Below are 27,851 nucleotides of genomic sequence, written 5' to 3' on the forward strand. Positions count from 1 at the left end.
CTGAAGTCGGTCATGGAGCAGGTCCTGGACTTTGCGGTGCGCGAGCTGACAAAGATCGTTGAGGCTTCATATGACGACCTCCTGCTGGAGATCACAAAGATGGAGCGAGAGCAGCAGATCCTGGAGGAGAGGCTGGGCAGAGGGGGAGGAGGAGGGGAGAAGGCCAGGGGTGGAAGTGGGGGGAGAAGGAGAGGATCAGAAAACGACTCTGCGTCGCCCAGCGGCTCAGACGACACACACGAGGAGCTGGCTGAAGTCACTGTGTCCAAAGAGGGGGCGGAGACAGAGGGTGAGTGGGGAGGGGGGGTCAACAGCACTGTCGCTGCATTTGGCCTGAGACTTGTAACCGTGGTAACAGGGTAACCATGGTCACAGTCTCCATCAGATCGTCCCCTGATGGAAACTGTGAAATGAAAAAGAAGCACTTTGGTCAACAGTCTGATGAACACCTGTTCATCAGACGGTCCTACATATCCCACGATTCATTGCGTGATGAGCAGTTTTCATAATTGTGTGAAAGTTGCTTGGCAAAAGGAGCAGGTAGGGATGCCGCCCCCCTGGTGGATGGGGATGGTAGAGTCTAATTTCCAGTTCTCAGAAGATGTTTATTCTCACATGGAGCTAACGGGTTAGCATGCTAACTCAGTGGTTACCTGTGTAACATCATCACATTCTGCTGATTATAATGTTCATGTTTGAAGGATTTCCACTAAAGTAACCCCCCCCCCCGTTCCCCCAGACCCAGACCGGCCCCCGGTTCTCTCGGTTTCTCAGGACTGGGTTCCGATTCTGGACAAGGTCTTTGGTCAGAAGTGGTGCAGTGATGTTTGGAAGATAAAGGAGGTTGCCGGAGGAGGGGGGAGGAGTTTGGGGGAGGCTGGGGGTGGGCAGGTAGCCCCTCTCTCCACCCCTGCTGTAACCCTGGAGCCCTCCCCCTCGTCCCCCCAGCAGGACCCCCGCTGGACGCCTCTGGAGGACATGGAGGTGTTTTCTCCTGATGATGATGCCGCAGACTGTCAGAGGACCGCAGTGGGAGGAGCCGCCACTGCCACCGAACCTTCACCTGGACCCCCCCTCAGCCCCACAGGTGACTCAGATGGACAAATCTAAACTAAAAAAAATAATTTGTATAGAAAACAACAACAGAAAAGAAAATAATTATACAAAATAAGAAAAGGATCAGAACACATAAATAAAAAAATGTTGAAAAATCATAACAGAAATCAGAGTTTGTGTCCACAGCTGATTCTTTTCATTTTCATCTGTAAAAGTGTGAAACATAATCTGTTGGTTTTATTCTGAAGCTCACACTTTTAAAACTGAATCAACAAAAACATGTTTGTTAAACAATTCGATAATAATTCAATGATTAATCTTGGACTGTTTAGTAGGAAGCAACTGCACTTCCTTATCTTCCTTATCTCGTTTCGCCTCTCATCCAAAAGGCTTCTTCAGTTCAGAGTGCGTGGGGGCAATCACCAAAAATGTGGACCCTTGGCATCATGAGACTCGTTAAGGTCACATGAGCCCAGGAATGAAGAATTGAAGAAGCCTTTTGGATGAGAGCAAAACATCTGCAAACAAGATAAACAAGTCCAGTTCCTTTGCACTAAACACTCCAAGACTAAGATGACCTGGATGACTGAGAGCTTTCACAGATGATTCAACAATTCATATAATAATAACAATATTTCATCATTGACTCAGACCATGTCAGATCAACTCATTAATGCCCCGCCCTCCCCAGGGTCTTCTGGGCGCCGCTCCTCGGCCTCCATGCTCCACCGCCTCTTGACTCTGCCGTCTCAACTACTGGATGATGAGGATGAGGACGCTCCCACTGCCAAGGAGACAATGGCCGCTCTCGCCACTGATGCTGCCAACAACGGCCAAGACGGCATCGAACCGCTCGGCTCGACCTGCCTGTCGCCCCTGGCAACAAGGGAGGAGGAGGAGGAAGAGGAGGAAGAAGAGGAGGAGGGGAAAGGGCGGAAGGTGAAGCATTCAGATTTCACCTGAAAGGCTTTTCCTCCATCTGAGCTGAACTGACAGATCAGAAATAAAAGGTTTTCTTACTTTTGACATCAGAACTGTGATGTCATGGGCAAGAATCAAAGTTTCAACTAAAATACCAACAGTGAGGCTTCCACACTCCTGTCCTTCCTCACCCCCCCCCCCCCCCCCACTCCTAACTTCCTTTTAGTTTCTTTTAGCTAATGTGTTTTTGCCATAAAAATCAGAAAGCTTGTTGACTGGTCCGATGGTTCTGATGTTTGAGTGAATTGATCGTCATGTGTCACTGTAGACAAGAGAGGTGTATCAGTTTTGCATGTTGAAGGTCACGCCATGACAGAAGGGTCAAAGGTCAGAGTTAAAAGGTGCTCAGTTAGTGTTGGATGTACAATGGTCCTGCTGTTGCTCTGAGCTGATAGGTTGTTTGGTGCTGTTCTCTCTGTAGAAGAAGAGGCGGAGAGTCTGGTCGGAGTGTGAGGAATGTGGCCGGAGATTCAGCCGAATGTCTCTCTTGAAGGCTCATCGACAGACCCACGTGGCAGAAAGCGCCGCTGATACCACGTCCCCCTCATCTCCGGCAGGCACCGCCTCCTCGCTGTTACGCTGCTCTGAGTGCGGGAAAAGGTTCTACTCAGCGATGCGCCTACACAGCCACATCCGGACGGAGCATGCCGGGAACCGGTCCTGAGACTGGCAGGTCTCCTGGGCTGAACTGGAAACAGAAAAAGGCTCAAGACAATCTGAGCAATAAAAAACCTCAGACCAGAACCTGAGCTGGGAAAGGGTGGAAAAAATAAAATCCCTAATCCCTAACCTCTTGTCGTGTGACCTTTGGGCTCTAGGTGACACCAGAACCACAGAGAGTGGTAAGCCAGTTCTAGATCCTTAAACTTCCTCCAAAACCGCTAGCAGGAGGTGGCCAGGTGAAGGAGCAGAGAGGAGTAGGATGGTTAGAAAGGAAACATCAGACAAACTTGGACTCATGTTTACGCTGTACATTTTCCCATAGACTTCAATACACTCATCCATCTTCTTCCTCTGATCTGTTTCCGGGTCACGGGGGGTTCTGGAGCCAATCCCAAAGGCAGACAGACAGACCTACAGACAGTTTAGAGTCACCAATGAACCCAGAGAGAATCGCTGTGACTCTGCTGCCGTGCTGCCCGACTTCAAAATAATCTGACTTTTATTTTGCAACCAGTGGAGTCGCCCCCTGATGGTCAGGAGATAAAATGTTGACTTTACAGACCCAGAAGATCATCATCACAAGATCTTGAAGGGTTAACTGATGACATCACAATGACATCAGAGGGTAAAAAGAAAAACTAGTCATTATGACTGAGTCTCTGGAGGAAGGTCACATGGTCAGTCACCAGGACCAGTTTTGAGCCAGTTCAGGTTCTGTTTTGGATCTGATTCCACAAATATAGATTCAGAGCTCATCCTGATCCTCAGTCCACCTCTCATTACAGCGATGGCTTCAACAGGTCCACAGGAAGCTGAGGAGTTTAAAGGCAAAATAAGAGTATGAATGATTTTCCAGACTTTATCTTAAATTATTTAATATTGAGGAGAAATAATTCAGCTTTCAGGGTCTCTGGAAGTGAAAAGGATTAAAGGGATTTGAGTTCAGGAGCAAATTTGACCGATCCGGGAGGGGGAGGGCCTTTGAGGACAAAGGGAAAAACGCACACTCCTGTAGAACCTCCACAACCCTCAACAGAAAACCAGCTCCAGCTGCTGCCGGTCGGTCTCTGTTGGTTTTTATATATATATATATATATATTTTTTTTTTTTTTTTTTTCCCTTCCCCCAATAAATGGGTGGCCTCAGCAGGCAAACAGTCGGAGCCAGTTTCCTGATCCGGATCAGGTCGTGGTGGACCTCTAAAGCTCGAGTGTCACTCCCACAGGAAGAAGTGACCTTTGATTTTTCTACGGGGTTGTTTTTAAAGTGCCCTTTATTGTTTTTCTTGACAAACAGACTCTACTTCTTCCTCCTTTGGTGTTTTTTGGATTATCGTCAGGTGAATCTGTTGTCATATCGTTGAGGATTTCTACCTGGACAGGAAGCAAAGCCAACAGAGTTCACCTGAGAGCATCAGTGGCATCTTCTGGTTGGACTTGTTGAATGTGAATCTCAGCAGTTTGTTCCTTTTTCATGTTTGCTGTACAGTTTTTACTTTCAAGACAAAACCGCTGGAAAACGAGAGAGAAGAGGAAGGTTGTCCTTCCTTCCTTCACCACTCCTTGGTCCTGCTCATTTTGGTTCAATAACCTCATTTTAACGCACAAATACCTCGACGGGCAAAATGATTGGACAAAAACAAACCGTATGGAAGCTCATTACTATCAGAAAGGAAAAAGTGAGATGTCCCCACCCAAAAAAATAAAAAGGAAAAATATGGATTTGCTTCACTAAATTAGTAAAAATCAAAATGTATGCTTATTAAAACAGATAATGGTTTCAATTCAGAATTTCTGCAAGTGAAATGTGCATTAATGAAATGAAAATATGACTGTTGAAAGTTCTGATTTAAATTAGTTAATGAAAATCATCCCTTTTCATGATGTCTGTGACATTTCACTTTTTTTTTTTCTAGTAGAAATTCCTGACATAAACTACCGAAAGACAAGTACAAAAAGAAATAGCAAAATTAATGAAATGATTAGGACCAATAATTAATAATTTCTATAAAATGCAGTATTTATTTGTTTTTTGGGGGTCAGTTTTTTATTTTATTTTTTTCAAAATTCTCAAAAAAAAAAAGAAAGCTCTTTTCACCAAAAAAATGAAATCTAAAATTAAGAATTTCTCAGTTCTGACAAAGTCAGAACTTTGGCTTATTAAATTATTAGTGTTTTTCTTATCCTCTGATTGTCTCATGAGATAAATAAAAAGTACAAAATTAAAAAAACATATGTATATTTCAGCCCCAAAGTTCAAAAGTTTATTAATGTTTTAATTTAAATGAAAACGTGAACAGACCTAACATCTAATCTTTGGATAATGATAATTTCTAGGTTCACACATTTCTTCTGAGATTCTAAAACTATTAGTTCTATTAGTTATTCATTTTTTAATTGATATATATATTTTACAGAGCTGAGTCGTTTGAAAACCTAAGGGGTAATTCAAAAAGTTTTCTATTTAGGCATCAGACCGAAATCTGAATATGGGGAAAAGAATTATTGTTTAATGTCAAAGATAAAATACAATTAGCCCAAATCAAGTTATAGTTGACTGTTTAAAAACCCCCCATCAGACTGGACCGGTACCTGGTACCTGAATCATTCCTTGGGTTCTCGGGCCATCCTGGTGCTGCAGGAGGAAGTGAAGTGTTGACGGACTAATCGTGGTTTTCATGTGTCGATGTTGTTTCTTCTTTGTGGCGCTTCAGGACGAACAATCAGATTTTTACGCTGTAAATCTGCAAACCGACTTTTTCTAGTGAGACGTGATTTAGTTTTTAACTTGTTCAAAGAAAATTTTGAAGCAATATGAACCTGAATTCTGCTGAAAGAAGAAACTCCTGAACAGAGACTGCTCACAGCTGTTGTGGAACGTTCATTAGCAAAAAACAAAAACAATGTGGAACTAAAATCAGGCCACCACAGACAAGTGTCACAAATGAAAAGGTTCATTTCCTGTTGATGCCTCTGAACGCAACTTGTTTTCAGCTTCGATAATGTTGGAATTTCTCAACCGCTTTTCTGCCAATGCTGAGCATCTTCCTCATCTGATCGTTGCACTTTCAGCCTCCACATGTTCAGATACCTCATTTTTCTTGTTACATTTCAGTTGTTGTTTTCCTTTTTCCACAAAGACCTCATTACCTCAGGAGCTGTACAGCGTTGCTCTTCGACTACATGTGTATTTGTTTTTTATTTTGAATGCATCTCAGTATTTTAAAACAGATGCTGTAAAAACCACACAAAAGACTCAAGTCTCTCAGGTTTGAATACAAAATACGTTTTCATTCAGTCACAATTCATGTTTCTAAAGTTTCAATCAGAAGCTCTGAAATATTTAAGCTTATTTACAACGCGATGAGCCAAACAGATTTAAAATAAGCCACAATATCAAAAAATCATCATATAGTTGACAATGTGTTTTTTTTTTTTTTTTTTTTTTTTTTTAACTTAATTTTACACACCATGATTATCGGTTTTGATTGCAGTCAGTAAAAGAACAATAGCAACAATGTAAACAAGTAATGAGGACAAACTGGATCTAAAATTAAAGCAATATTAAAGGAAATGCAGAAGTAGAAGAAAAAATTAAAACAATATGAATTCCAAAAATACAAAGAAGCTGAAACACACACTCAGGCTTTGTGTGGTTTTCACAGCAGCTGCTTCACTGTGATGATAAAATACACAACAGCTGCCAGCAGAGGAAAAAGCTCACGCTCACCTGAACACAGGTGAACCTAAACCTGACTGTTTACAAAGCCATGGAAGGGAGAAATATTATCAACTTGAACATACAAAGAGATAAATTTGATTTTATGAACCAAAACATGGAACCTCTTATTGAAGCCAAAAGAGTGAACGTGTTTTTTTTTAATTTTCATTCAGAAAATATTTAAAAATAAAATTGGAAAAAAAAAATTTAATTAAAAAAATAATTTCCTAAAAATCCAAAAATTAGAAAAACTGTGACAAAGGTTTGTCCTATAAAATCAACTCTTGACTTCCTAAATGGATATTTATGGAGTTCTTTTCAAATACCCCCCCCCCCTCCTTCCCAATCAGGCAATGCAGAAGAATTAAAATAAGATAATAACCACAGTGAGTGCTGGAGGACACATCCTGTGTTATTCTTGGCCATATTGGGATATTTCAACAATATTTGAATTATTGTACTTCGCCTTGTATTTCTAAAATGAACAGATGTGTTAAGAACACTTTTCAGGATGTCTTGATTTTCTCCTGGATATTGAAACTGTCAGTGCGGATAATCATAATTACTCTTTTCATAATTTATCTCTAGTATGTGGTGATTAGAAGAAACTCAGAATTTATTTTTATTTGATGATAAGGTTAAAAAAAGCAGGGCCATCATCATTATTTTGTGATGATAAAATTATTTCAACTAGACACATTTCTCCTCAGAGTTTCGAAATGAGGACGTTCATCCAGTGATTCTCAGCACTGAGACGCATTCTGAGGCCATTTGTGTAAATTTCTCATCTTGATTCCTGTGATCTAAGTTTTGATTTGTTTTCTGAAAAGTGGTTGTGTGGAGAGAAGAGGAAAGGATTTCAACTGTGAACATGAAGGACAGAAGGGAGTCAATACAAACCAGACTAGAGTTTGAGCCCGGAGTCAACGATGTCTTTAGTAAAATGATCCTGAAGGTTTCCTGAAGGGAACCTTTTACATTCTGTTTATAAAAGTACGACTGGAGTTTATAAAACTTTGGGCCGGGGTTCCTCAGGGAATGATCCCGGATCCTCTGATAGTGTGATGCAAGCGTGAGAATGAGGGGATTAAAGGGAGGGTTTAGTGTTTGTGTGGTTTCATTTGAATAGTTTTACTTTAATGCTGTATGTTTATAATAATGACACAGGGAAACACGATGTTCAAATCCTACAGTTTTTCTTGTTTTTATTTCCTGTTGAATCTCAATGAACGGACTTTGCCTGTCAAAGACGAATCATGTCAATGTTTAGATTTTATGCAACACTTTTGATAAAACGTGCCCTTTTTGCAATTATCACTCGAATAAAACCAAATCCAAAAGAAATTCCTTGTTAAACCAGAGCGTTTAAAAAGTGCAGGAAATGGAAGTAATTTGTTTCTATTGCCAAGGTTAAAATTAACCCACAAGCAATTTGACCTTTGACCTTTGTGACCATTATTAGTTTTGGAGTGAATTATTTGCCAACTCGACACATCGAATGTGTTTGGCTGTTTGACCTTGTTGCCCTGTGACATCAAAGCTGCACCATTTGAATGTCACACCAAGTTTCAGCCGTCTGCCAGAATGAAGAAGGCGATAGTGATGGTGTGTTTGTTTTTATGACCCGTTTCACTCCGTGCGGACCGTAGTTTTAGTGTTACAATTTAAATAAAACAAATAAATGTTCACATTTACTCTGATGGCTCTGACGAGTGTCATTGTCTCAGTCCCAGTGATGTAAAAACGACCTTTAACCCCCCTGCTCTGCTTCCTCACTGTCACAATAGACTAATAGCTAACGTACTGTACATACTCAAACCTTAATTCTACCTGCTGAGCATCCAGTGTAACTGAAGTCTATGGGAAAATGTCCCTCCTCCTCCCTGATGACTTTCTGGTTGTCTGAAATACAACACGATGTTCATTTGGAGGGAAAGGGGAGGGGGTATGGGCGTGGCTACTGTGTGACTGACAGCCTGGACCACCCAATCAGGATCAATACAGAACAGGTTAGAAATACCTTCTCCTCCAAAGATGATCTTTACTTGTTTAAAAAAACAAGATGGCCGACAGACGGATTATTCTGGCTGGATGACGTCACAGCTGTAGACCTGAATGAGAACGGGCTTGGTCCAATGAAACATCTCGTTACTGACTCAAGTTTGTTCAGGTGAACTTTAAAGTTCCGGTTTGTCAGAGCGATTGGAGTGACGTCACCAAGTTGACCCGGTGGGGGAGGGCGGAGCGCGAGTTCCAGGTGATGGTGAATCTGTAACAATGTAGGGAGCGCGTACCCGCCGCGCGCGCCTCCTGTACACACCTCCTGCCGTTACCGTAGTTACCGTCACACCCGCCCGCACGGGCACGAGCTTCGGTGGGCAGGAAGGGAAGGAAGGAAGGAAGGAAGGAGGAGTAGTGAAGGAGGGAAAGAAGCGGAGGAAGGAGGGAGGAAGGAGGGCATTAGTCAGGGACCGAGGGGAGGAGAGGAGGCGAGGCGGCGGGCTGTTCTGCCGAGGTGGACGTGGCGGGTCCGGCGGAGCGAGCTACCAGTGACGGACGGCGGACCGAACCGACGCGGACAGCCTGCCATGAACCGGACCGCCCGCAGGTAACGTACCTCCGGCCGGCCGCTTTTCTTTGCGCTCCGCTCGCTTTCCGTCCTGTTAACGGGCTCTCTGACAGATAATGCCCGCCAGTGTCATCGTCGTCCGCCGCTTGGGTCCGCCGCCTGACACCGCCGGTTTCTTTGGAGCGGGGGCCGCTGTCAGTGCTCCCCGCTGCGCCCCGCCGGCCCTCTCCCCCCGCTGCCGCTCTCCTCCCCGCCTCACTCTCACTTTCTACCCGTGCTAGCTGCAGCTAACCCCGCTAGTTAGCTTAGCCTGCTGCGAACGACGTTACTGTGATAAACAAGATGGCCACTGGCTAGCTGTGTTAGCTAGCAGACATGGCAGCCTGCCCTGTCTTTGTACGGCAGAGCAGCGGCTCTCCCGCACCTCCCTCCTCTGTCACCGGGACTTTGCTCCCCCTCCGCCGCCGTCCTGCAGAACCGGCAGCGGAGGGAAACCCCGATGAACAAATCAGCGCCAGATTCAGTCAGTTGGAGCTGCAGCTGCGTGGCGGCTCGAGCAGGCTACCTGCGGCTGGACAGGTAACCGCCGGTCGGCTCGGTGTGAGCCCTCCGGCCTCTTTGTTGAAGCACAGACAGCCAGACTCGGTGCAAACTTTTCAGTGTGTGTGCTCAGAGGCCACCGCAGCTTCCACCGCGACCGGTCCACAGCTCCATAAAGACATCCAGCTTCAGTCTATCAGACCAACAACTTTATCTCACCACTCAGCAAAACTCCAACTCAGATTTTGAAGCCTTTTAGCAAAATCTCTAACCAGTTAAAGGCTCAGCACAATGGGAAGGTTTGTATATGTGAGGCTGGCAGCTGAACATGTTTCTGTCTGGTTGATAACAGACATCAGACACTTTGACTGTCAGAGATCACACGTTATTAAACTGTTGAGAGATAATAGAAGTGACTCGGACCCATTTGTAAAAACCTCTTGTTTCTGAGCTAAACAGATCCCATTTTAATGTCGGTTTTTCAGCTTCAAAGTGGCTTTTCTCCACCCTTGGGATTATCAGTTTCATGAGACAACTCTTTCTGCCATCAGGGATGAACTTACTCAAAAAAGAGCACAATTACAGAAGTCTATCAGCCACAATCACAACAGGAGGAGGTTCACATTTTTGTTATAGCTTTCTCCGGGTGACGTGGAAATGGATGACCCTTGGATTTTTCCTTTTTATGATTTCATTTTCAAAAGCATCTCTTTGTATCCAGAATCTGATTCTGACTGATCAGGAATTTTGCTCATTTTTTGGAGCTGTAATGATGAAAAATCAGCTCCAAATATCTGATTGTCTTTATTTTGTCACCACAATAAACTCAGAAACATACAGGACTGACCCAGAGACTTTGACAGCTTGGCTTCTGAAGGAGATGCTCTGATTGATGACCTTAGGAGGTCTGATGGTTCCTGTCAGGTTTCAGAAAGTGTAGTGAGATTGTTTTGATATATCTTCTGCTGCTGATGATGATGCACGTGTCTGTAAACCTGCCTGTAAGCTCTCCTGTGTCCCTGCAGGCTGGTCCCCGTCAGGTGTGGGTGGTGACACTGTTGGGTCGCCAGAGGAGGCTCTCAGGGACACGCCCCCAACCTCTCAGCCCCTCCTCTCTCAGGACAGGTGGTTCTCTTCAGGAGCAGAGGGGGGAGTGGAGGAAGGATTCAGGGAGGAGGAAGGTGGACCTCAGCAATACTTCAGGTGTTGAACAGAGTGAGGTGAGGAAGATTAGCTCCATCCCTCACCATGACAGACTTAGAGACCGAGTGTTTGAACCTCGGTCTGCCCCCAGAGTGCGGCTCCCCCCCCCCGCCCCTAGACCACTCTCTGCAGGTGGACTGCGGGCCAGGGCCCACCCCCTCCACCCCAACACCCACTCTGGCCCTTCTCTCCTCTGACTGCCCTACGCCCACTCTCAGCTCGCTGGCGGCAGAGATCGCTGAGCCGCTGGTGATGCTGCCATGTGTGAAGAGTGAGCCAGAGGATGGAGACCTGGAGCCAATCAGGACCGTTGACCTTTCAGAGATCCAGCCGCTGTCCACCGCAGAGCTGGGCCAGGACCAAATAAAGATGGAAATCAGCGGCCTTGACTACATCAAGTCTGAGCATCACGCTCATCATGGCAACCACCTCCTGGTCCCGTTTCAACACAGCGATGTCACAGAGCTGGACTACAAGTCGCACTACGAGCCCAGCTCCGTGTTTGACTACATCTCTCAGGTAAAACATGGAACCTGGTCTCATCTGGTCTTGGTAAATCCAGATGAGTTTGGCTGTTTTTGTTAATGTTGTTGATTTTGTTTTTGTCGTTGTTATTATGATTATTAGTTAGTATTTGCAGAGAAGCTGACAGGAAACAGGCTGGAGTCAAACAACATTTTATATTCAGCTGTCCTGAGTCAGTCCAGGTCTGAAGACTGGCACAGGGCCCCGGTCGACCCACTGAGACCATACTGACTCAGGTCTCTTAATGTTACTGTCCTGACGTAGACCTGCAGTCTGATTTTGATCCTGGGGGATCACTCCGTCTTGGGTTTTAAGATCATTAACCAGCGACCACAAATCCTCTTAAACACACACAGAGAGATTAGCCAATCGGAGCAGAGCGAGTCAGTCAAACATGCTTCCTTCTCACCTGTAGGACTCTGTGTGCGGTCCAGTTCTTCCCAGAGCAGTGAGCCTAGATCAGGGACTGAAACACAGATCCTGTTTGTATTTACTCAGGTATATAAATCAGCTCCTTGTTTGTGTGCAGCTCTGTCAGGAACCACTTCCTCCTCACGTCCTCTGGAAGGAAAAATAAGTTCCAGGTCGATGGGACTTTATGACACAAGCTGTCAGACGGAGTTATCTGAGTATATAGAGGAAAGTCCCAGTGGAGACCAGTCCAGTTTTGGACCCTTGTGGTTCTGGGACAGAGATGGAGAAAGGACAGAAGTGAAGGCCAGGGGCCTGAGAGTCTTGATGAATGTCTGTGATCAGGAGGTTTGAACTGGTTGGACTGTGTGGTGGAAGTGTTGCCTTGCTGAGGGGACCTTCAACACAGAGGACACTTGGTCAGGGTTTTGGTTCTCTGGACCTCAAGCTGTTTGGCTGGGGTTAGAAGCTTCGTGTTCCGGTGTGGTCTCTATTCTGTTTGTGTATCTGACAAAGGACTTAAACTGTCCTCTGGTTTCAGGTGACAGACACTCTGGAGTACATCAAGTCGGACCACCATGTGGACCTGCAGTGTTATTACGCCACAGAGCTGAGCGCCCTTAAATCCGAGTACCCCGAGTCCAATGCCATGTCCACCCACCTGCAGCACAACGGCCTGGAGTCCATCCACATGGCCGAGCTCCGCACCGAGCTCAACAAGCTCCGCCCCGACGCCCTGCTGATGGACGGCATCGGCAAACTGGACCCTGAGTTTGGAGGGGGGGCGCTGTATGAGCTGCAGCCTGCCCATGATGGGAAGACGTCTGCGGAGGTGACAACGGTGACGGGGCAGGCAGGAGGTGGAGGGAGTTTGGTCATCACAACCAAGAACCAGAGCCCAACGGTGAGGAAACCTCGGAACATGCAGGGAGAGAAGCCGTTCTCCTGCACTCAGTGCGGAAAGAACTTCAGCACCCTGGGAAACCTGAAAACTCACCAGCGGATCCATACCGGCGAGCGGCCGTACACCTGCTCGCAGTGTGGCAAGAGCTTTGGCCAAGCGGGAAACCTTAAACGGCATCAGCTGATCCACACGGGCCAGAAGCCGTATGTCTGTGCTCACTGCCCCAAAGGCTTCACCAAGGCCGATGACCTGCGATCGCACCAGCGCCTGCACACTGGCGAGCGTCCGTTCATCTGTGTCACCTGTGGGAAGAGCTTCGGCCAGTCGAAGGAGCTGAAGGCTCATCAGCTGAGCCACACAGGCGAGAGGCCGTACTGCTGCCAGCACTGCGGCAAGAGCTTCACCAAGGAGACCAGCTACCGCAACCATGTGCAGATCCACACGGGCGAGAAGCCCTTTACCTGCTCGCAGTGCGGAAAGACTTTCAGCAATTCCGGTGTGTTAAAGACCCATGAGAAGATCCACACGGGTGAGCGGCCGTTCGGCTGCACGCAGTGCGGGAAGAGCTTCGGCCGCCTCGGGCACCTGAAGGCACACCAGCAGATCCACACGGGGGAGCGGCCGTATGCCTGCCCTCAGTGTGGGAAGACTTTCAGCCAGTCGGGTCACCTCAAAGCACACGAGCAAATCCACAAACGAGAGCGAGCAGACACAGCCAGCACCAGCAGCAGCAGCAGCAGCACCATGGGCAGTGACAGTAGCTAAAGAAAGTCGTACCTTTAACCTCACAAAAACAAAGTATTATTCCTTTTTTATAAATACCTATAAAGTTTTTCCTTATGAATCTTTTCTTACATTTTCATACCTTTTGTGCTCTTTTTGCATTATATCTGTGGGCAGGGTGGACTCTGACTGATTTGCTCTTATGCAAGTGTCTGTGTGTGTGCACATGTTCAGTGTGTGTCTGTGGGTGGGTGCGATACTGAGGGGCTTGTAGATCATCTCTGAACTGTCCTGAGCCCCATCTCTTTCTCTCAAGGACCTGTACTTATTCTTGGAGTACTTACTGATACACAAGCACAAAACCCTCAGTGACCAGCTCTGAGTTTTTACTGAAACTGACCAAGACCAGGTCCAGGATGTTGTGTCTGAATCAACTGAACAACCTTCAGTATTGAACTCTGAGACCAATGAAACGTTAGTGTAATGTTGAGCCAATAATCAGTCGCTGCCTTTTTGGTTCAGTTTGGTTTGGTGATCAGCAGGAAGTCATCCTGTCAGTCATTGACTGGTGAAAATAATCAGCACATTATCCAATGCTGAAAATGATCAGTACTGCAGTTGCTTCCTACTGTTTGTGTCACTATACTTCAGCTCCGGGAGCCGGTTCAGTTTTGTCAAACAATCCCAGAGATTACGCCTCCTGAATGCGTTGGATTAAAAAAAAATCAGAAAATGTTGATGTTTTTGTTTCTAGATCATCTGAACTTGAGTTGAGTTCAGGAAACATATGTTAAACAGACATGTTTCTGGTCCTGGTCTTGGTCCTATTCCTGGTCCCTTTACAGTAAAATTATATTTCAGCCTTTTGCCAACAAAGTACTTGTTTTTGGGTACTTGCTGTTTACTAGTATTTGACTTACAGTTTGGGTACTTGCAGGCAGACTTGTTTACTGTTTTGTTAAGAATCTGATATTTTGATATGTTACTGACCAGTATTGATTGATCAGGACACTTCACAGTGATTTTCTGTTTGATAATCGGCTCATTTGTTTTGTAGCAGAAAAATGAAAACCATTCCAACTACAACAGGACCAAACCCCCCCGATCGCTCACTGTGTACAAGTCTTCTATTGATAATGTCATTCTTAAAAAAATTAATAAAGTTATTAAAAATGACAGCAAAAAGACAAGAGGTGATGCAGCATCTTGTACTGGAAGAAGAATTATTAAAGAAACTAATGACTCGCCTGGTTCTGGTTGTTTGTGACGACACTTATGCGTTTTTCTCTGGAGACATTTTTGTTGTTGGACATGATTTAGTTCAGTATTTTATTTTTAAATTGTGTGAAACAACTGATCAGTATCTTCAATCATGTTAACATCTTGTCTTAACGAGATGAAATATCATGATGTTTGGAAATGTTGATAACCATAAGAAGTTATTTTTGTGTTTCAGGAATCGAACAGGTCAGTCAGCCAATCAGGAGAGAGGAACTGAACCCATTAGAGACGAGACTCTCAGCAGATTAGTTTAATAGTTTTTGTATAATGGAACAGTAATTAAACAGAAAAGTCACAGCCCTCAGCCTCACCCTAACACTGTTTCCTTGGCAACGCTGTCATTGTTTCTGACTGAGAAGGAACTCAGCAGATGTGGCTGAAAGCTCTGGGAGCCTAAATGAATAAGAAGCATTCAGACATGTTTTACTGAGTTTAGACTTTTATTACTTGAAGCGGCGAGGAAGTTGACCTTGACCAACATGATCAAGGAAATTGAAGTGCCTCCCAGCAGTCCCAGAGTCTGGGACCGCTCCTGGTGCAGCAGAGGAAAGTGAAGAACACCTGGGTCAGACAGAAGTGATCGGTCTCCGGATTATTGGGCTTTCACTTCTTTTGTGGTGATGGTGGTGGTGGTGATGGAGGAGGAGGAGGATGCAGACCTGAGGGATGGAGACAGAAGGTGAAGGTGAGAACTGGTCTGCTTAAGTTTTCTGTCTCTCCTGGTTTATATGGACTGAGTCTGTACATATCCTGACCCGGCTCCCTCTCCGTCCAGCAGCCTCCTGTACTCGGCGATCTCCAACTCCAGCCTGGTCTTGATGTCCAGCAGCGTCTGGTACTCCTGTCCCTGCCTCTCCAGGTCGGCCCTCAGCTGGACCAGCTGCTCCTCCATGCTGCTGACCTGCAGTCACAGGTGGGTTTGTCTCAGTGCTGATGCCTTTGTGGTGTTATCTGACCTTAAAGTGACCTCAGAGGTTTGAACCACTTACCTGCATCTGGTACCCGTTCAGTTGCATAGCATAGCGCCTCTGGATTTCATTTAGTGATGCTTCAAGAGACGCTTTCTATAGGGAGATGGAGACAGTGGACTCAACAAACCAATATTATTGTTTTTTTTTTTTTTTTTTTTACTTTTATTGCTTATTATTGATTGTTTGGCCATTTAATTGCCCTGTTTCTTTTGAACAACCCAAGCCTTAAAGTTATTGGGGAATAAACTGAGGTGTAATATGTGTGGTTCTGGACCTGCACCCTTACCTCTCAGATGTCCAACTTCATGGAGAGGTTTTTTTTTTGTTGTTGTTTTTTTTTTTAAACTCAAGTTTGATTAATCAAGACAATCGAGACTTCTGTCTCTGAACCTGATAAGACCTTTGAGATGTTAAATCGTGTTTCTCCAGATTCAGGAGCAGCAGGTTCTGGACTCTGGGTCAGCCTCATTCTTATAGATTAAATTTGACCCAGTGACTGATTTGATGAAACCATCAGTAAACAAACAAACCAAGAAAACACAGACAATAAACTAAATAGCAGTTAAACCATTCAAACCTGAGTATAGTCCAGAGAACTGGATATCAGTCTAGTCTAAAATAAATTGGAGTCACTGTTGTTTCTCGCTGGTCTCACCATGCTGAGCTGGGACTGGAGCTCAATCTCCAGAGCCTGAAGCTGACTCTTCACGTCCTTCACCTCCGAGGTCGTGGACTTCAGCGTTGTCTCTGTGGTGGACACCTCCTGGTTCAGGGCTTCAGACTGGGAGGAGCAACAACATACATGACTGTCTGAAACATCCAGTCTGATCCGCTTCAACAGCTCGGCTACCTGCTCACCTTGGACTGGAACCAGGACTCCAGCTCTCTGCGGCTCTTTGCAGCAACGGCCTCGTAGTGCTCTCTGATCTCCTCAATGACCTTGGTCAGGTCTTCCTGAGGAGCAGCTTCCACCTCCACGTTCACCTGACCACTCATCTGAGTTCTCATGGCCATCAGATCCTGCAGAGCCACCGATTGAACCACACGTGTCATGACACCAGATCTGGACTGACCCTAGTTTTAACGTTTTCCCACCTTCTGCCTTTACCGTTACAAACTCAATCAGTTTATTTGGAAAATGCTAATATTATCTTCCTAACAGTGCTAAGATGTATAAACTTATATGTAAAATAAATTATTAGCATAAACCAAATGAATGTGAGCTCGGCCTCAGTGTGAGAAAAGATGGCGTCACCTCCTCGTGGTTTTTCTTCATGGTCTCCAGCTCCTCCTTCAGGCTTTCGATCTGCATGCTGAGGTCGGTCTTGGCCACGCCCAGCTCGCCCATTAGCATCTTGAGGCCGGCAATGTCTGCCTCTACTGACTGACGCATGGCCAGCTCATTCTCAAACCTGCAGAAAAACAAGAAACCTTGACCTTAAAGCTGAAAGCAGTGTGGCCTGCTTCTATATCTGTGGCCAAGAAGGTGATTAAACTGTGAAATACAAAAATAATTTAAGTGTAGTCAAATATTAACTCTCACAATAAAGCTTAAATGTATTATTTCATTATTTTTACTTGCCCTATAAATCTGCACAAATACAGAATAACCTTTTTTTGGGGGGTTTACTTCAACAACACTTTCGATTGACTCTAAACTGATTGTTCTTATAATTTAATCAGAATATTTCCGCTCAGGGTGTTTTTTTGTTTATATTTCCAGTGAATTTAGCTGCAGTTCCCTGGGCTTCCAGCAGGGGTGGCTCCGGCTGCTGGAATGGAGACAACCACTGTGAACTCTGACCCTGAAATCTGCCTTTTAAGTTTTTACTGGAGATTTTATTGGTGTGAAGTTTAGTGGAGGAAACAGACAAACAGGAAGTAGAAAAGAGGACAAAGGGACTGACTTGAGTCTGAAATCATCCTGAGCCAGTTTGGCGTTGTCAATGCTCAGAATGACGGTTCCCTTGGCGATGATGGCATCTTGGAGCTGAGAACATCAGATAACAGGAACAGGCGCATCATCAGCATCATTACATCCCCTCTGACTTGAAGCTGATTGGTCAGTGTTCTACTGTGCTGGGCTACTCCCACCTACGTGACTCCAATCACAGACAGGAACTTCTGGTTCAGTGTCACCTGGATCACTCAGGCAATTGTGGTCCACCTGTTTTTTTAAAATCAATGGGAGCATAAAAGCTGCCCATGAAAGTCCTTTTAATTTACTCTTCATGTCATGAGTTATTTATGTTTTATTATAAATGAACTATATGATAATTCATTATGTTTTCCAGCAAAATCAAATGTTCAGGATTTAGTGTCGATAGTTTTTCCTGTGTATTTTATTTATTTAGATTTGATGAATGATTTATATTTCATCTCGAAGAATGTTTTAATTAAGCCAGGACAATTGTCTTGTTTTCAGAAAGTAAACTTTAACATGAGATAAGTAACTTTCAAGACATTTTAATTCAAGCTAGTAAGAAATCATTTGTATGTACGGAGAAATTATCTGTTAATTCATGTTTCATGAGATATTGTATATTTTTCTTTAGACAGTTAAATTATTAATTATCGTCACTCTGGCAGGTGTTGTCCGCCAGAGTTGTTTTTCGCTGTGTTGCTAACTCAACAGCTGACCCATCAGGACTTGGACCACAACAGAAATTGCAGAGGTCACACTGAACTCCCAGAATACCCCTCTCACTCACCTTGCCATGCAGCTCTGCGATGGTAGCAAAGTAGGCGCTGTAGTCTCTGGTGGTCGGGCCGACCTTGTTTTCCACAAACTGCCGGATCTTCAGCTCCAGCTCAGCGTTGGCCTTCTCCAGCTCTGCCACCTTGCTCAGGTATGTGGCCAGACGGTCGTTCAGATTCTGCATGGTGAACTTCTCGTTGCCAATGAGGCTGTCATCCATTGCCACCCCCCCCGCCAAATCCTCCGGCTCCACCAAAACCTCCACCTGCTCCACCACCATAACCTGCACCTGATCCAAATCCTCCACCACCGCCCCCAACGGAGTAGCACCTGTTGGCCTGAGAGACCCTGACGCCACTGCCTCCTGCTCCTCCTGCCATGCTGAATGCGCTCATGCCTCCACCAAAGCCTCCACGTCCCATACTGCCACCACCGCCTATCATGGAGCTCCGTGAGGATAAAGTGGAGAACATGGTTCTGAGGTTGGAGTGAAGGAGGGAGGTGTCCGTTGGTCTGTCTTCTCCAGTGGAGGGAACAGGAAAGGAGAGAAGTGAGGCGATGTGGATCAGCTGGGCCCTTTTAAAGCTGCTCAGGTGCCGCAGGTGAGGGGCGGGGCCAAGCAGCCTCACCTAATGGAATTATGACAGTAGTGCTCAGGTGAAATTCTGGTACTTCTATTTCTCATCTCACCTCTGGACCCTCTGCAGGTCAGTTTCACAGGGACATGTCTGTATTATGTACTTTTATTGTGACACCGACTACAGGAAGTATTTTTTACTGTGACGTGTCTCTGTCAGCACATGAGGGCTCCTCTTGCAGGACTCGGTGCAAATTCAGTGCAGAGAGACTCCTGATCACTTTAAAGTCCTCCCAATCAGCAATCAATGATCTGAATCAGGAAGTGAAAAGTGTCAGATTGAAGTGTGATGTTTGTGCAGTTGAAGTTGTGTCACTTTGCTGCCCATCTGGGTTGTTGTGTAACCTCCCGTGAGCAATGTACCTGTCCCTGCTGGCAGCTCAAACACCCCCTGGCACCAAGAGCTCACCTATCACCTGTCAAGGCGTCCCTCAGGAGCTCGCTGTGGGAAAATGCCGTTGGCTGATAAAGGGAGCCAAAAAAGAAGACCTGATATGCTGCAGTGTGTGTGTTAATTAACGTTTTTTGGAGGAAGATGAACACTTTATCAGGAGCAGCAGTTTGTTATCTTATTTGCCCTTAACTCAGACTCAGACTGCAAATTCAAGCTGGGTCTTGTCTGGGTCCTGCCTTGGTCTTGTCTGGGTCCTGCCTGGGTCCTGCCTGGGTCCTGTCGGGGTCCTGCCTGGATCCTGCCTGGGTCCTGCCTGGGTCCTGTCGGGGTCCTGCCTGGGTCCTGCCTGGGTCCTGTCTGGGTCCTGCCTGGGAGCTGCCTGGATCCTGCCTGGGTCCTGCCTGGGTCCTGCCTGGGTCCTGTCTGGGTCCTGTCGGGGTCCTGTCTGGGTCCTGCCTGGGAGCTGTCTGGGTCCTGCCAGGGTCCTGCCTGGGTCCTGTCTGGGTCCTGCCTGGGTCCTGTCTGGGTCCTGTCTGGGTCCTGCCTGGGTCCTGCCTGGATCCTGCCTGGATCCTGCCTGGGTCCTGTCTGGGTCCTGCCTGGGTCCTGTCTGGGTCCTGCCTGGGTCCTGTCGGGGTCCTGCCTGGATCCTGCCTGGGTGCTGCCTGGTTCTGGGTTGAACCTGTGTTAATCTGCTGAGTTGGCAGAGCTGTATGCTGGAGGAATGAAGGGATGATTGATGGCCACAATTCATCCCTGACGCTGAGTGACAGCAATGATTTGCAGGTGAATGTGTCCCTGCTTGCCAACCTGCAGGTATGTATGTATTAATAGAACTTGAACTTCAATAGCTGCAGGTAGAGGCCGCGAGCCAATTCCTCTCTTTCTGACTCACTTTGGTTCAACCTGGATTTGATCAGAAACCTTGTTCACATTAGGGCACGTTCAGTCTTCTGAAGGACGCAGAGCTGCTGTTTGCTTCTGAAGATAAAACGTTGTGAAGCTCAAGTTTGGTCATCAGTTGATATAATGCAGATTATTGAAGGACATTCAGCTGAAGGTGTATAATATAATGAAATATCACTTTGTACACCTCAAGTCCAAAGTTCCAAGACCAGCCTGATAATTTAGACTATTTATAAATGAGGCACCAGGACTGTATCAAGACCGGGCCCTGAGCCATGTCCAAAGCACATGATCCAAAGTCCAGGTTCAGATCATGGACGTCAAACATCATGGATCCAGAGTCCAGTCAGCTGCGATGGAGATGTTCCCCCAAAAGGGGGTCAGTGGGTGAGCAACAGTTAGAAGGATCTGTAGATTCAATTTGAATTACTCATGGCTCCTTCCTCCTCCAGTTGTTGGTGCCCTCCACCCTGAACGGTGACCACACCTCAGCTCTGAATGAGGCTTAAGCTCATTAAACTGTCAGTCAGTCACCAAATCCCAGGAGATATAACTTGTTATTTCTCTCCAAGTCACAACAGAGACCAACAGCCGATCAGGAGAGGAGCCTTCAACACGGCTTTAGACTGAAGGTGACGGGAGTCACAGCCTCTGGCTCAGATCAGGCAGCACAGGTTTCAGTAAAACATGATTCAACTCAAAATGTCCAAAGTGAAATAAAGACACTGTAGACGACATTTATTTATTTTCCCAAAAAACAAAACGATTCACTTAGTGCTGGAAACTCCAAACTGTACGAGCAGCAACAGGCTCGTCGGATCTGGTTAGAATGACCTCCTGCTGGCTCTCTCTGGGTAATTTAGTCAATGTACGACACATTCAAACCTGTGATGGAGCCGCAGAGAGAGCTACCTCACTTCAGGAAACATTTGTTAACCAAACAACAAATGTTTCCTGAAGTGAGGTAGCTCTCTCTGCGGTCTCGTGAAGATGTGCTGATAATCCACTGAATAACGATGGACGCTGCCTCTTTGACATCACCCTCAGCTGCTTGGGGTCTGACTCACAGCTCACCAATCATCCATCACTCAACCAAGCCAAACAGGAAACAGCTGAGTTCTCTGAATCCCCCCTCAGTCATCATGAAGAAAGATCTGATCTGCAGAGACCAGAACAGTTCTGCTGTGGATGAGACTGACTCAGTGCTGGACTCTGGTGGTCTGTGGAAGACCTGCAGGTTCCCTTTAATCTCCAGACCTGGTTGGGAATGACTAATAATCCAGTCAACGAGGGGCCTGCTGTGGTGTGAAGTAATTTTTAACTTCTTTGGTAAAGTCAGAGCTTTTAGCAGTTGTCCACTACCTCCTCCCTCAGAGCAGCTGACAGGTCGCTCAGTTTTTGGGTGAAATCAAAGCAGGACGCCTGGGGGGATTTGTGGGGGTGTGGCTACAGATTAATGAAACTGCATTCAGCGTTTACTGAAGTTTCTGGGAAGCTGCCACACTGCTGCAAGCTAAAACAACAACCAACGTTCATTATTAGATCACATCATACAGTGTCATTTATCAAAAGTAAGTTAGCTGCTTTTACATTTTGATTTTGAAGGCTGAAGTTCAGTTGGAGGTCAAGACTTTCAAGACTGTTAAGGTCTCCAAAGTGGACCAAAAACAAGGGTTCACATTAAGGGGTGTGATCACTGTGTGATTGACAGATTGATAAAATGATGAAGATGAATATCTTATTGCTTCAAAATTCACAATGTGGCAATATGAGCCATTTTGGTCCCATAAAGCAAAAGCTACTAACAGAGGATTTAGTGTCTCCTCCAGGCTTCCATAGACAGCTTCAGACTGACTTAATTCATCAGTACACTAAACGCAACAAACAGGCAGATCCTGCAGAAACGTTAATAGAAACAATATATTTTGTGTGAGAAAACTAACACCTTTGAATTCCCATCATGCAGTGTCTCCTAAAGAGGTGTGAAAAGAGTAGAATTAGTTTCTAATGTGCAGGTACAATTAGGAATGAAGCCCAGAGGGCCGAGAGGAAGCTTCTCTCCTCTGATGAAGGGAAATTGCTTTTCTGATGGCAAGCATGAAGCAGCCTGCCGATCTGCTGCAGCTGCCAAAACACCCCTGGCTTTAAATCCTCATGAAGCAGGGACAACTCATGAATGAAACTAGAGCATGGACCCGAAGGCCAAAAGGTCGGGACCATCGCAGGGGGCAGCAGCTTCACTCAGGGACACTCAGAATCCACAGCTCTGAGACTGTAGTTTTCCCTCCAGAAACTCACAAGACCTCAAGCAAAGACAAAGAACAAGACGGGAAGGCCCTCCGGACCCAAGGACCTGAAGGGACGGCTCACAGACATGTTCAGAGCAGGCCTCCTAATGTTGTAACTACTGGTTTCAAAAGAACAAGATGGCTGACCGAAAATCATCCGACTAGAGGTCACCACTGAAGGTGGTGGCCACACCCACCCAGGAGACAGGAAGTGTAGATGTGGTGGTGTTGGTTTCTCTGGTTATATTTAATACTCTGTTATCCACATTGTGTTGACTCTTCTGGGCCACTGTAGTTCTCAGGTGGGCGGATGTCTGAGACTATCTGAGACTTTATTATCAGAACAAGCTTTCATATTTTCTATCTGAGTATTTTATTACTGACAGAAAAAAAACTAAAGAAAATGGTGATGATAATGATATTATGATTGTTGAATCAGATCTTTATTTTCATGGCAGTGAAACCTGAACACAGATGAAGGATAATTTTGAATTCCTCTATAATAAAATCTGGATTATGATATAACATTACTTCCTGTTTTAATGGAGGCGGGGCTTCAGGTTAAAGTGATACACACACTCTCTTTATTGACTGAGTCAGGTTCTCTCATGAACATTGGTGATGAAGTTGACGATGATGACTCTCAGCTGATTCGTCTTGTGTGGTGGCTCAAAGCTTGGAGGTAGTGGAGGATACCACCTTCCCATCAACCACCTCCTCCACCACTGTCACTACCCGCCTGGTCGTGGTGGACGAGGAGCTGCTGACACTGTCGACCAATCAGAGAACAGGGGTTAGTTACAGTTCTTGAATTATCACTATCATTATTTTTACCCAGTAAACCTCTTATGGTTTGTTTTCCGTTTATTTCCTGAGTCTGAAAGAATTTAGGTAATCATCATTTATTTTATTCTCTTAATTTCTCAGGTTGCTGAACTGACAGTTTTCATTAAGGTCTGTACTCGCAATCCTGATTGGGTGTTACAGGCTGTCAGTCACTCAGTGGCCCAGCCCCCTAACCCATTCCCTACTTCCTGGTTTGTTTCCCTATAAGTGGATCATCTAAAAATGAAAAACATGTTGTGTTGAAGACTGAGACCATAAATTAATCAGGGAGGAGGAGGGACATTTTCCCATAGACTTCAGTACAATACTTGTCCCCTCACCTGCTGGATGCCTCTCCGTCCAACAGCCTCCTGTACTCGGCGATCTCCAACTCCAGCCTGGTCTTGATGTCCAGCAGCGTCTGGTACTCCTGTCCCTGCCTCTCCAGGTCGGCCCTCAGCTGCACCAGCTGCTCCTCCATGCTGCTGACCTGCAGATGAAGAAGAAGAAGGCGATGACATCCCCGTTCAGTCTGAGAATTGTTCCTTCAGCTCTGGAGGATCAGAGAAACCAGGTGGGACTGACTCACCTGCATCTGGTATCCTGAGAGCTGCATGGCGTACCGGTTCTGAGTCTCCATCAAAGACGCCTCCAGTGACGCTTTCTGCCCAGGAAACACAGAGACTGTCAGAATAAAAGGCTGCCACTGTTGAGAAAAGACACTTTTGTAACAAATGTCACGTGACCCTCACCAAGCCCAGCATGGACTGCAGCTCGACCTCCAGAGACTGCAGTGTCCGCTTGACCTCTTTGACCTCTGTCCTGGACGTCTGCAGGGTGGTGGTCTGAGTGACCACCTCTTTGGTCATGGCCTCCGACTGCACACACAGTTCAAGGTTACATGGGGAAACACAACATGCTAAACCGATGACTGTGGACGATCACCTTGGCCTGGAACCAGTTCTCCAGCTCCCTCTGATTCTTGGCGGTAATGGCCTCGTAGTGCTCCCTGATCTCAGCCAAGACCTTGCTGAGGTCTTCTGCTGGAGCGGCGTCCACCTCCACGCTGACCTGACCGCTCATCTGAGCCCGCATGGCCAGCAGCTCCTGTAAATCATTCAACATCTGTGAGATCCAGCTGGAGAAACAGTCCAGACTTTAGAGGGCGCTACAGCAGCTGGTTCTGCTTAATGAAACTCCTTAAACTTCAGATCAGCTGCAGAGCCACCAAACACATGAGAGGAACCTTTCTGCTTTACTCAGTTTTTATCAGGAAAATCAGGAAACATTCAGAGTGTGTCTTTGGTTAGTTAGTCTGAACTGGTCATCGTCACTGCTGCTGTTAAATGGGTTGTTTGGGAAAGTCCTTCACCTCCTCGTGGTTCTTCTTCAGGAAGATCAGCTCCTCCTTCAGACCTTCGATCTGCATCTCCAGGTCGGTCCTGGCCAGAGTCAGCTCGTCCAGGACTCTCCTCAGTCCGGCGATGTCGGCCTCCACTGACTGACGCATGGCCAGCTCGTTCTCATACCTGCAGGACAGGACGGAGGAGACTAAAACTAACACAACAACTACACAACAGCATAAACTGTCAGGTTGGTGTCATGCAGCTGAATATTCTTTTTAAATGTGAATTCTTCACATGACTTCTGAAAACTGTTGATATATTTTCACATTTAAACTGTTTAATTTTTCTGTGTCATATAAATTTCAGGGTAAAATGTAAAAAAGTGTCATTAACAATAATTTCAAATCAATATGTTCAAATACAAATATAAAGTGTTTTCAGCTCTTTAGCATGTGAGTCAACTTAACCTACCCTCAGACCCCCCCAGACCCCCTCAGACCCCCCCCAGTACCCCTCAGACCCCCTCAGACCCCCTCAGACCCCCCCAGTACCCCTCAGAACCCCCCAGTACCCCTCAGACCCCTCAGACCCCCCAGACCCCCTCAGAACCACCCAGTACCCCTCAGACCCCCTCAGACCCCCCCAGTACCCCTCAGAACCCCTCAGAACCCCCCAGTACCCCTCAGACCCCCTCAGACCCCCCCAGACCCCCTCAGACCCCCCCAGTACCCCTCAGAACCCCTCAGAACCCCCCAGTACCCCTCAGACCCCCTCAGACCCCCCCAGACCCCCTCAGAACCCCCCAGTACCCCTCAGAATCCCCCAGTACCCCTCAGACCCCCTCAGACCCTCTCAGACCCCCTCAGACCCCCCCAGTACCCCTCAGACCCCCTCAGACCCCCCCAGTACCCCTCAGACCCCCCCAGACCCCCTCAGAACCCCCCAGTACCCCTCAGAATCCCCCAGTACCCCTCAGACCCCCTCAGACCCTCTCAGACCCCCTCAGACCCCCCCAGTACCCCTCAGACCCCCCCAGTACCCCCCCAGACCCCCTCAGAACCCCCCAGTACCCCTCAGACCCCCTCAGACCCCCCAGTACCCCTCAGACCCCCTCAGAACCCCCAGTACCCCTCAGAATCCCCCAGTACCCCTCAGACCCCCTCAGACCCCCTCAGAACCCCCCAGTACCCCTCAGACCCCCTCAGACCCCCTCAGACCCCCTCAGACCAGTTCAGTCCATCAGAAATGTTAACAGGTGATGATCTGTCAACAAAAAGCAGCCTTTTCAGGAGAAACAGGTTTGTGATGCTGAGACGCTGTTCAGCTGCATAGTGGCACTTGAACTCTGTCCAACTTGTTATCAGTGGAACATTTTATTGTTTCCATGTAAACATGTTGCTGTGGTTTCCTTCACTGTTTTTCACACCTTCACGTACAGTCATGTCTGATCAGGCCTGTTCCGGTTGGATACAGTCTAATGTGGTCTGATATGTCTATAAAAGGGGGGGGGGTTTGGACTCACTTGATTCTGAAGTCGTCGGCAGCCAGGCGGGCGTTATCGACGCTGAGGTGGACGGCTCCATTCACCCGGATGGCGTCTTGAATCTGGAGACAGAGTGTCCATCTTAAGTCAGTTAGAGTCGTGATTTACATTAATATTCTTGTTTTTCACTTCAATCAATTCAATCAAGTCTATAAAATCCATAAAAATTTGTCACTTGTTTTTTTTTTCCAGTGAAACAAAAAGTGCAGGAGGGAGGAAAGAAAAGAGACATGATGGAGGAGGAATAAAAAGAAATAAAAATCTAAATTCTACTTTGACGTTTGATTAATTTTGGCAAAATCACAGACACGTCTGTGTTGAAGATATAAAGTTTGAAAGAAACTTTATTGCTTCAATCACTTTTCAGGTTAAATTTTGACTTTATTTCCTGTTTCTAAACTTTGATTTTATTAATTCCAGCAAAACATGATTTTTCTGCTGCACGTCCCCTCTGAGGAAGAGGACGGTTTACCTTGCCAGTGATGTCAGAGATGGTAGCAAAGTAGGCGCTGTAGTCTCTGGTGGTCGGCCCAACCTTGTTTTCCACAAACTGCTTGATCTTCAGCTCCAGCTCAGCATTGGCCTTCTCCAGAGAGTGGACCTTAGCCAGGTATGTGGCCAGACGGTCATTCAGGTTCTGCATGGCGAACTTCTCGTTGCCGATGAGACAGTCGTCCATGCTGGAGACGCCACAGCTGAAGGAGGAGGAGTGGCCGCCACCATGGCTGGCACTGAGGCGGCTGCCCATGGTGGCCGAGGAGATGCAGACGCTGGAGCCTCCTCCGCCACCATAAACACTGCCTAACCTGACGGAGGAGATCCGCCTGCTGCTGCCCAGACCACTCAGGGAGCCGCCGGAGGTGCCCATGGAGGCCCTGAGGGTTCTGGAGGAGTTGACTGAGAAGCTCATGGTGGATGCTGCCTATCTGCTGGAGAGAGAGGAGAGTGAAGAGCTGCGGGACAGCCTCCTATTTAAACCTCTGCAGTCCCAGCTGTCAGTCACTCAGCAAATACCTGGATGGCAGGTGTGGTAGGAAGCAGGCGTGGCAGGGGATGGTCAGGGAAAAATGCAACCTTCAAACATGATTGCCTGTGTGACAGTGAAGGGCTTGTTGACAAAGGAAGGTTTGCTGAACCTCTAGGCTCTGTTCAACCTTTGGTCTGAGTTAAAGTGAAGCTGTTACAACAGGCAGCAGAAAGCAGAAGTCAGTGGAGAGAACCTGTTTAAATGTCAGTGAGTTTGGCACCGACAGCCGGTTGAAGTTAACGGAGGCCTATAAAGCCACACATCAATCTACAATCACACACAAAGACAACTTTCTTCTCTTTGTGTCTGTTGACAAAGTTTTCTGAGGCGACAAGGAACCAGCAGGGCGAAATCAGAACCAGTATTTAGGCAGAAATGAATTAAACAAGAGACACAGATGAATCACTTTCAGGGAATCAGAGACAAGAAGATAAAAACTGTCTGATGGTTGTAAAGTTTCTGCTGAAACCAAAGAAACTAACATACAGTAAGAAGAGTGCTGATGTTTGGTGTTGGTTGTTTTTCATGGCTCAAACAAAAACATCCTCTTCATCATCATCATGGATAAACTTCCTGAGTCTCACTCTAAGGTTATTATCATTATTATTATAGAGCAGTAACATGGACCTTCCAGCAATCG

The 27,851-nt window shown here is 46.4% G+C and overlaps 3 protein-coding genes and 1 pseudogene across 3 annotated transcripts in view; 2 read left to right on the top strand and 2 right to left on the bottom strand.

The window, feature by feature from the left end:
* On the top strand, nt 1-6,778 carry LOC115048200 (protein glass-like). The gene is made up of 4 exons (XM_029509544.1): nt 1-289; nt 740-1,087; nt 1,748-1,995; nt 2,459-6,778. The coding sequence occupies exons 1-4, from the start codon at nt 13-15 to the stop codon at nt 2,699-2,701; spliced, it is 1,116 nt and encodes a 371-aa protein (XP_029365404.1). The 5' UTR covers nt 1-12; the 3' UTR covers nt 2,702-6,778.
* A 2,067-nt stretch (nt 6,779-8,845) lies between these two features.
* Nucleotides 8,846-27,851, top strand: part of LOC115048190 (zinc finger protein 260) — a 144,209-nt gene continuing 125,203 nt past the window's right edge. Inside the window, exons 1-4 of the mRNA XM_029509527.1 lie at nt 8,846-9,028; nt 10,555-11,251; nt 12,210-12,841; nt 12,926-13,236. Of these exons, the coding sequence (XP_029365387.1) occupies nt 10,778-11,251; nt 12,210-12,841; nt 12,926-13,236 (1,417 nt within the window). The 5' untranslated portion in view covers nt 8,846-9,028; nt 10,555-10,777. The remainder of the gene's footprint in view (nt 9,029-10,554; nt 11,252-12,209; nt 12,842-12,925; nt 13,237-27,851) is intronic.
* On the bottom strand, nt 14,998-18,803 carry LOC115048197 (keratin, type I cytoskeletal 13-like; annotated as a pseudogene).
* Nucleotides 22,887-27,146, bottom strand: LOC115048196 (keratin, type I cytoskeletal 13-like). The gene is made up of 8 exons (XM_029509541.1): nt 26,657-27,146; nt 26,164-26,246; nt 24,668-24,824; nt 24,241-24,402; nt 24,048-24,173; nt 23,885-23,959; nt 23,637-23,785; nt 22,887-23,239 (listed from the first exon to the last, which is right to left on the bottom strand). The coding sequence occupies exons 1-8, from the start codon at nt 27,092-27,094 to the stop codon at nt 23,140-23,142; spliced, it is 1,290 nt and encodes a 429-aa protein (XP_029365401.1). The 5' UTR covers nt 27,095-27,146; the 3' UTR covers nt 22,887-23,139.

This window comes from Echeneis naucrates, chromosome 8 (genome assembly GCF_900963305.1).
Source record: "Echeneis naucrates chromosome 8, fEcheNa1.1, whole genome shotgun sequence".
Taxonomy (NCBI): domain Eukaryota; kingdom Metazoa; phylum Chordata; class Actinopteri; order Carangiformes; family Echeneidae; genus Echeneis; species Echeneis naucrates.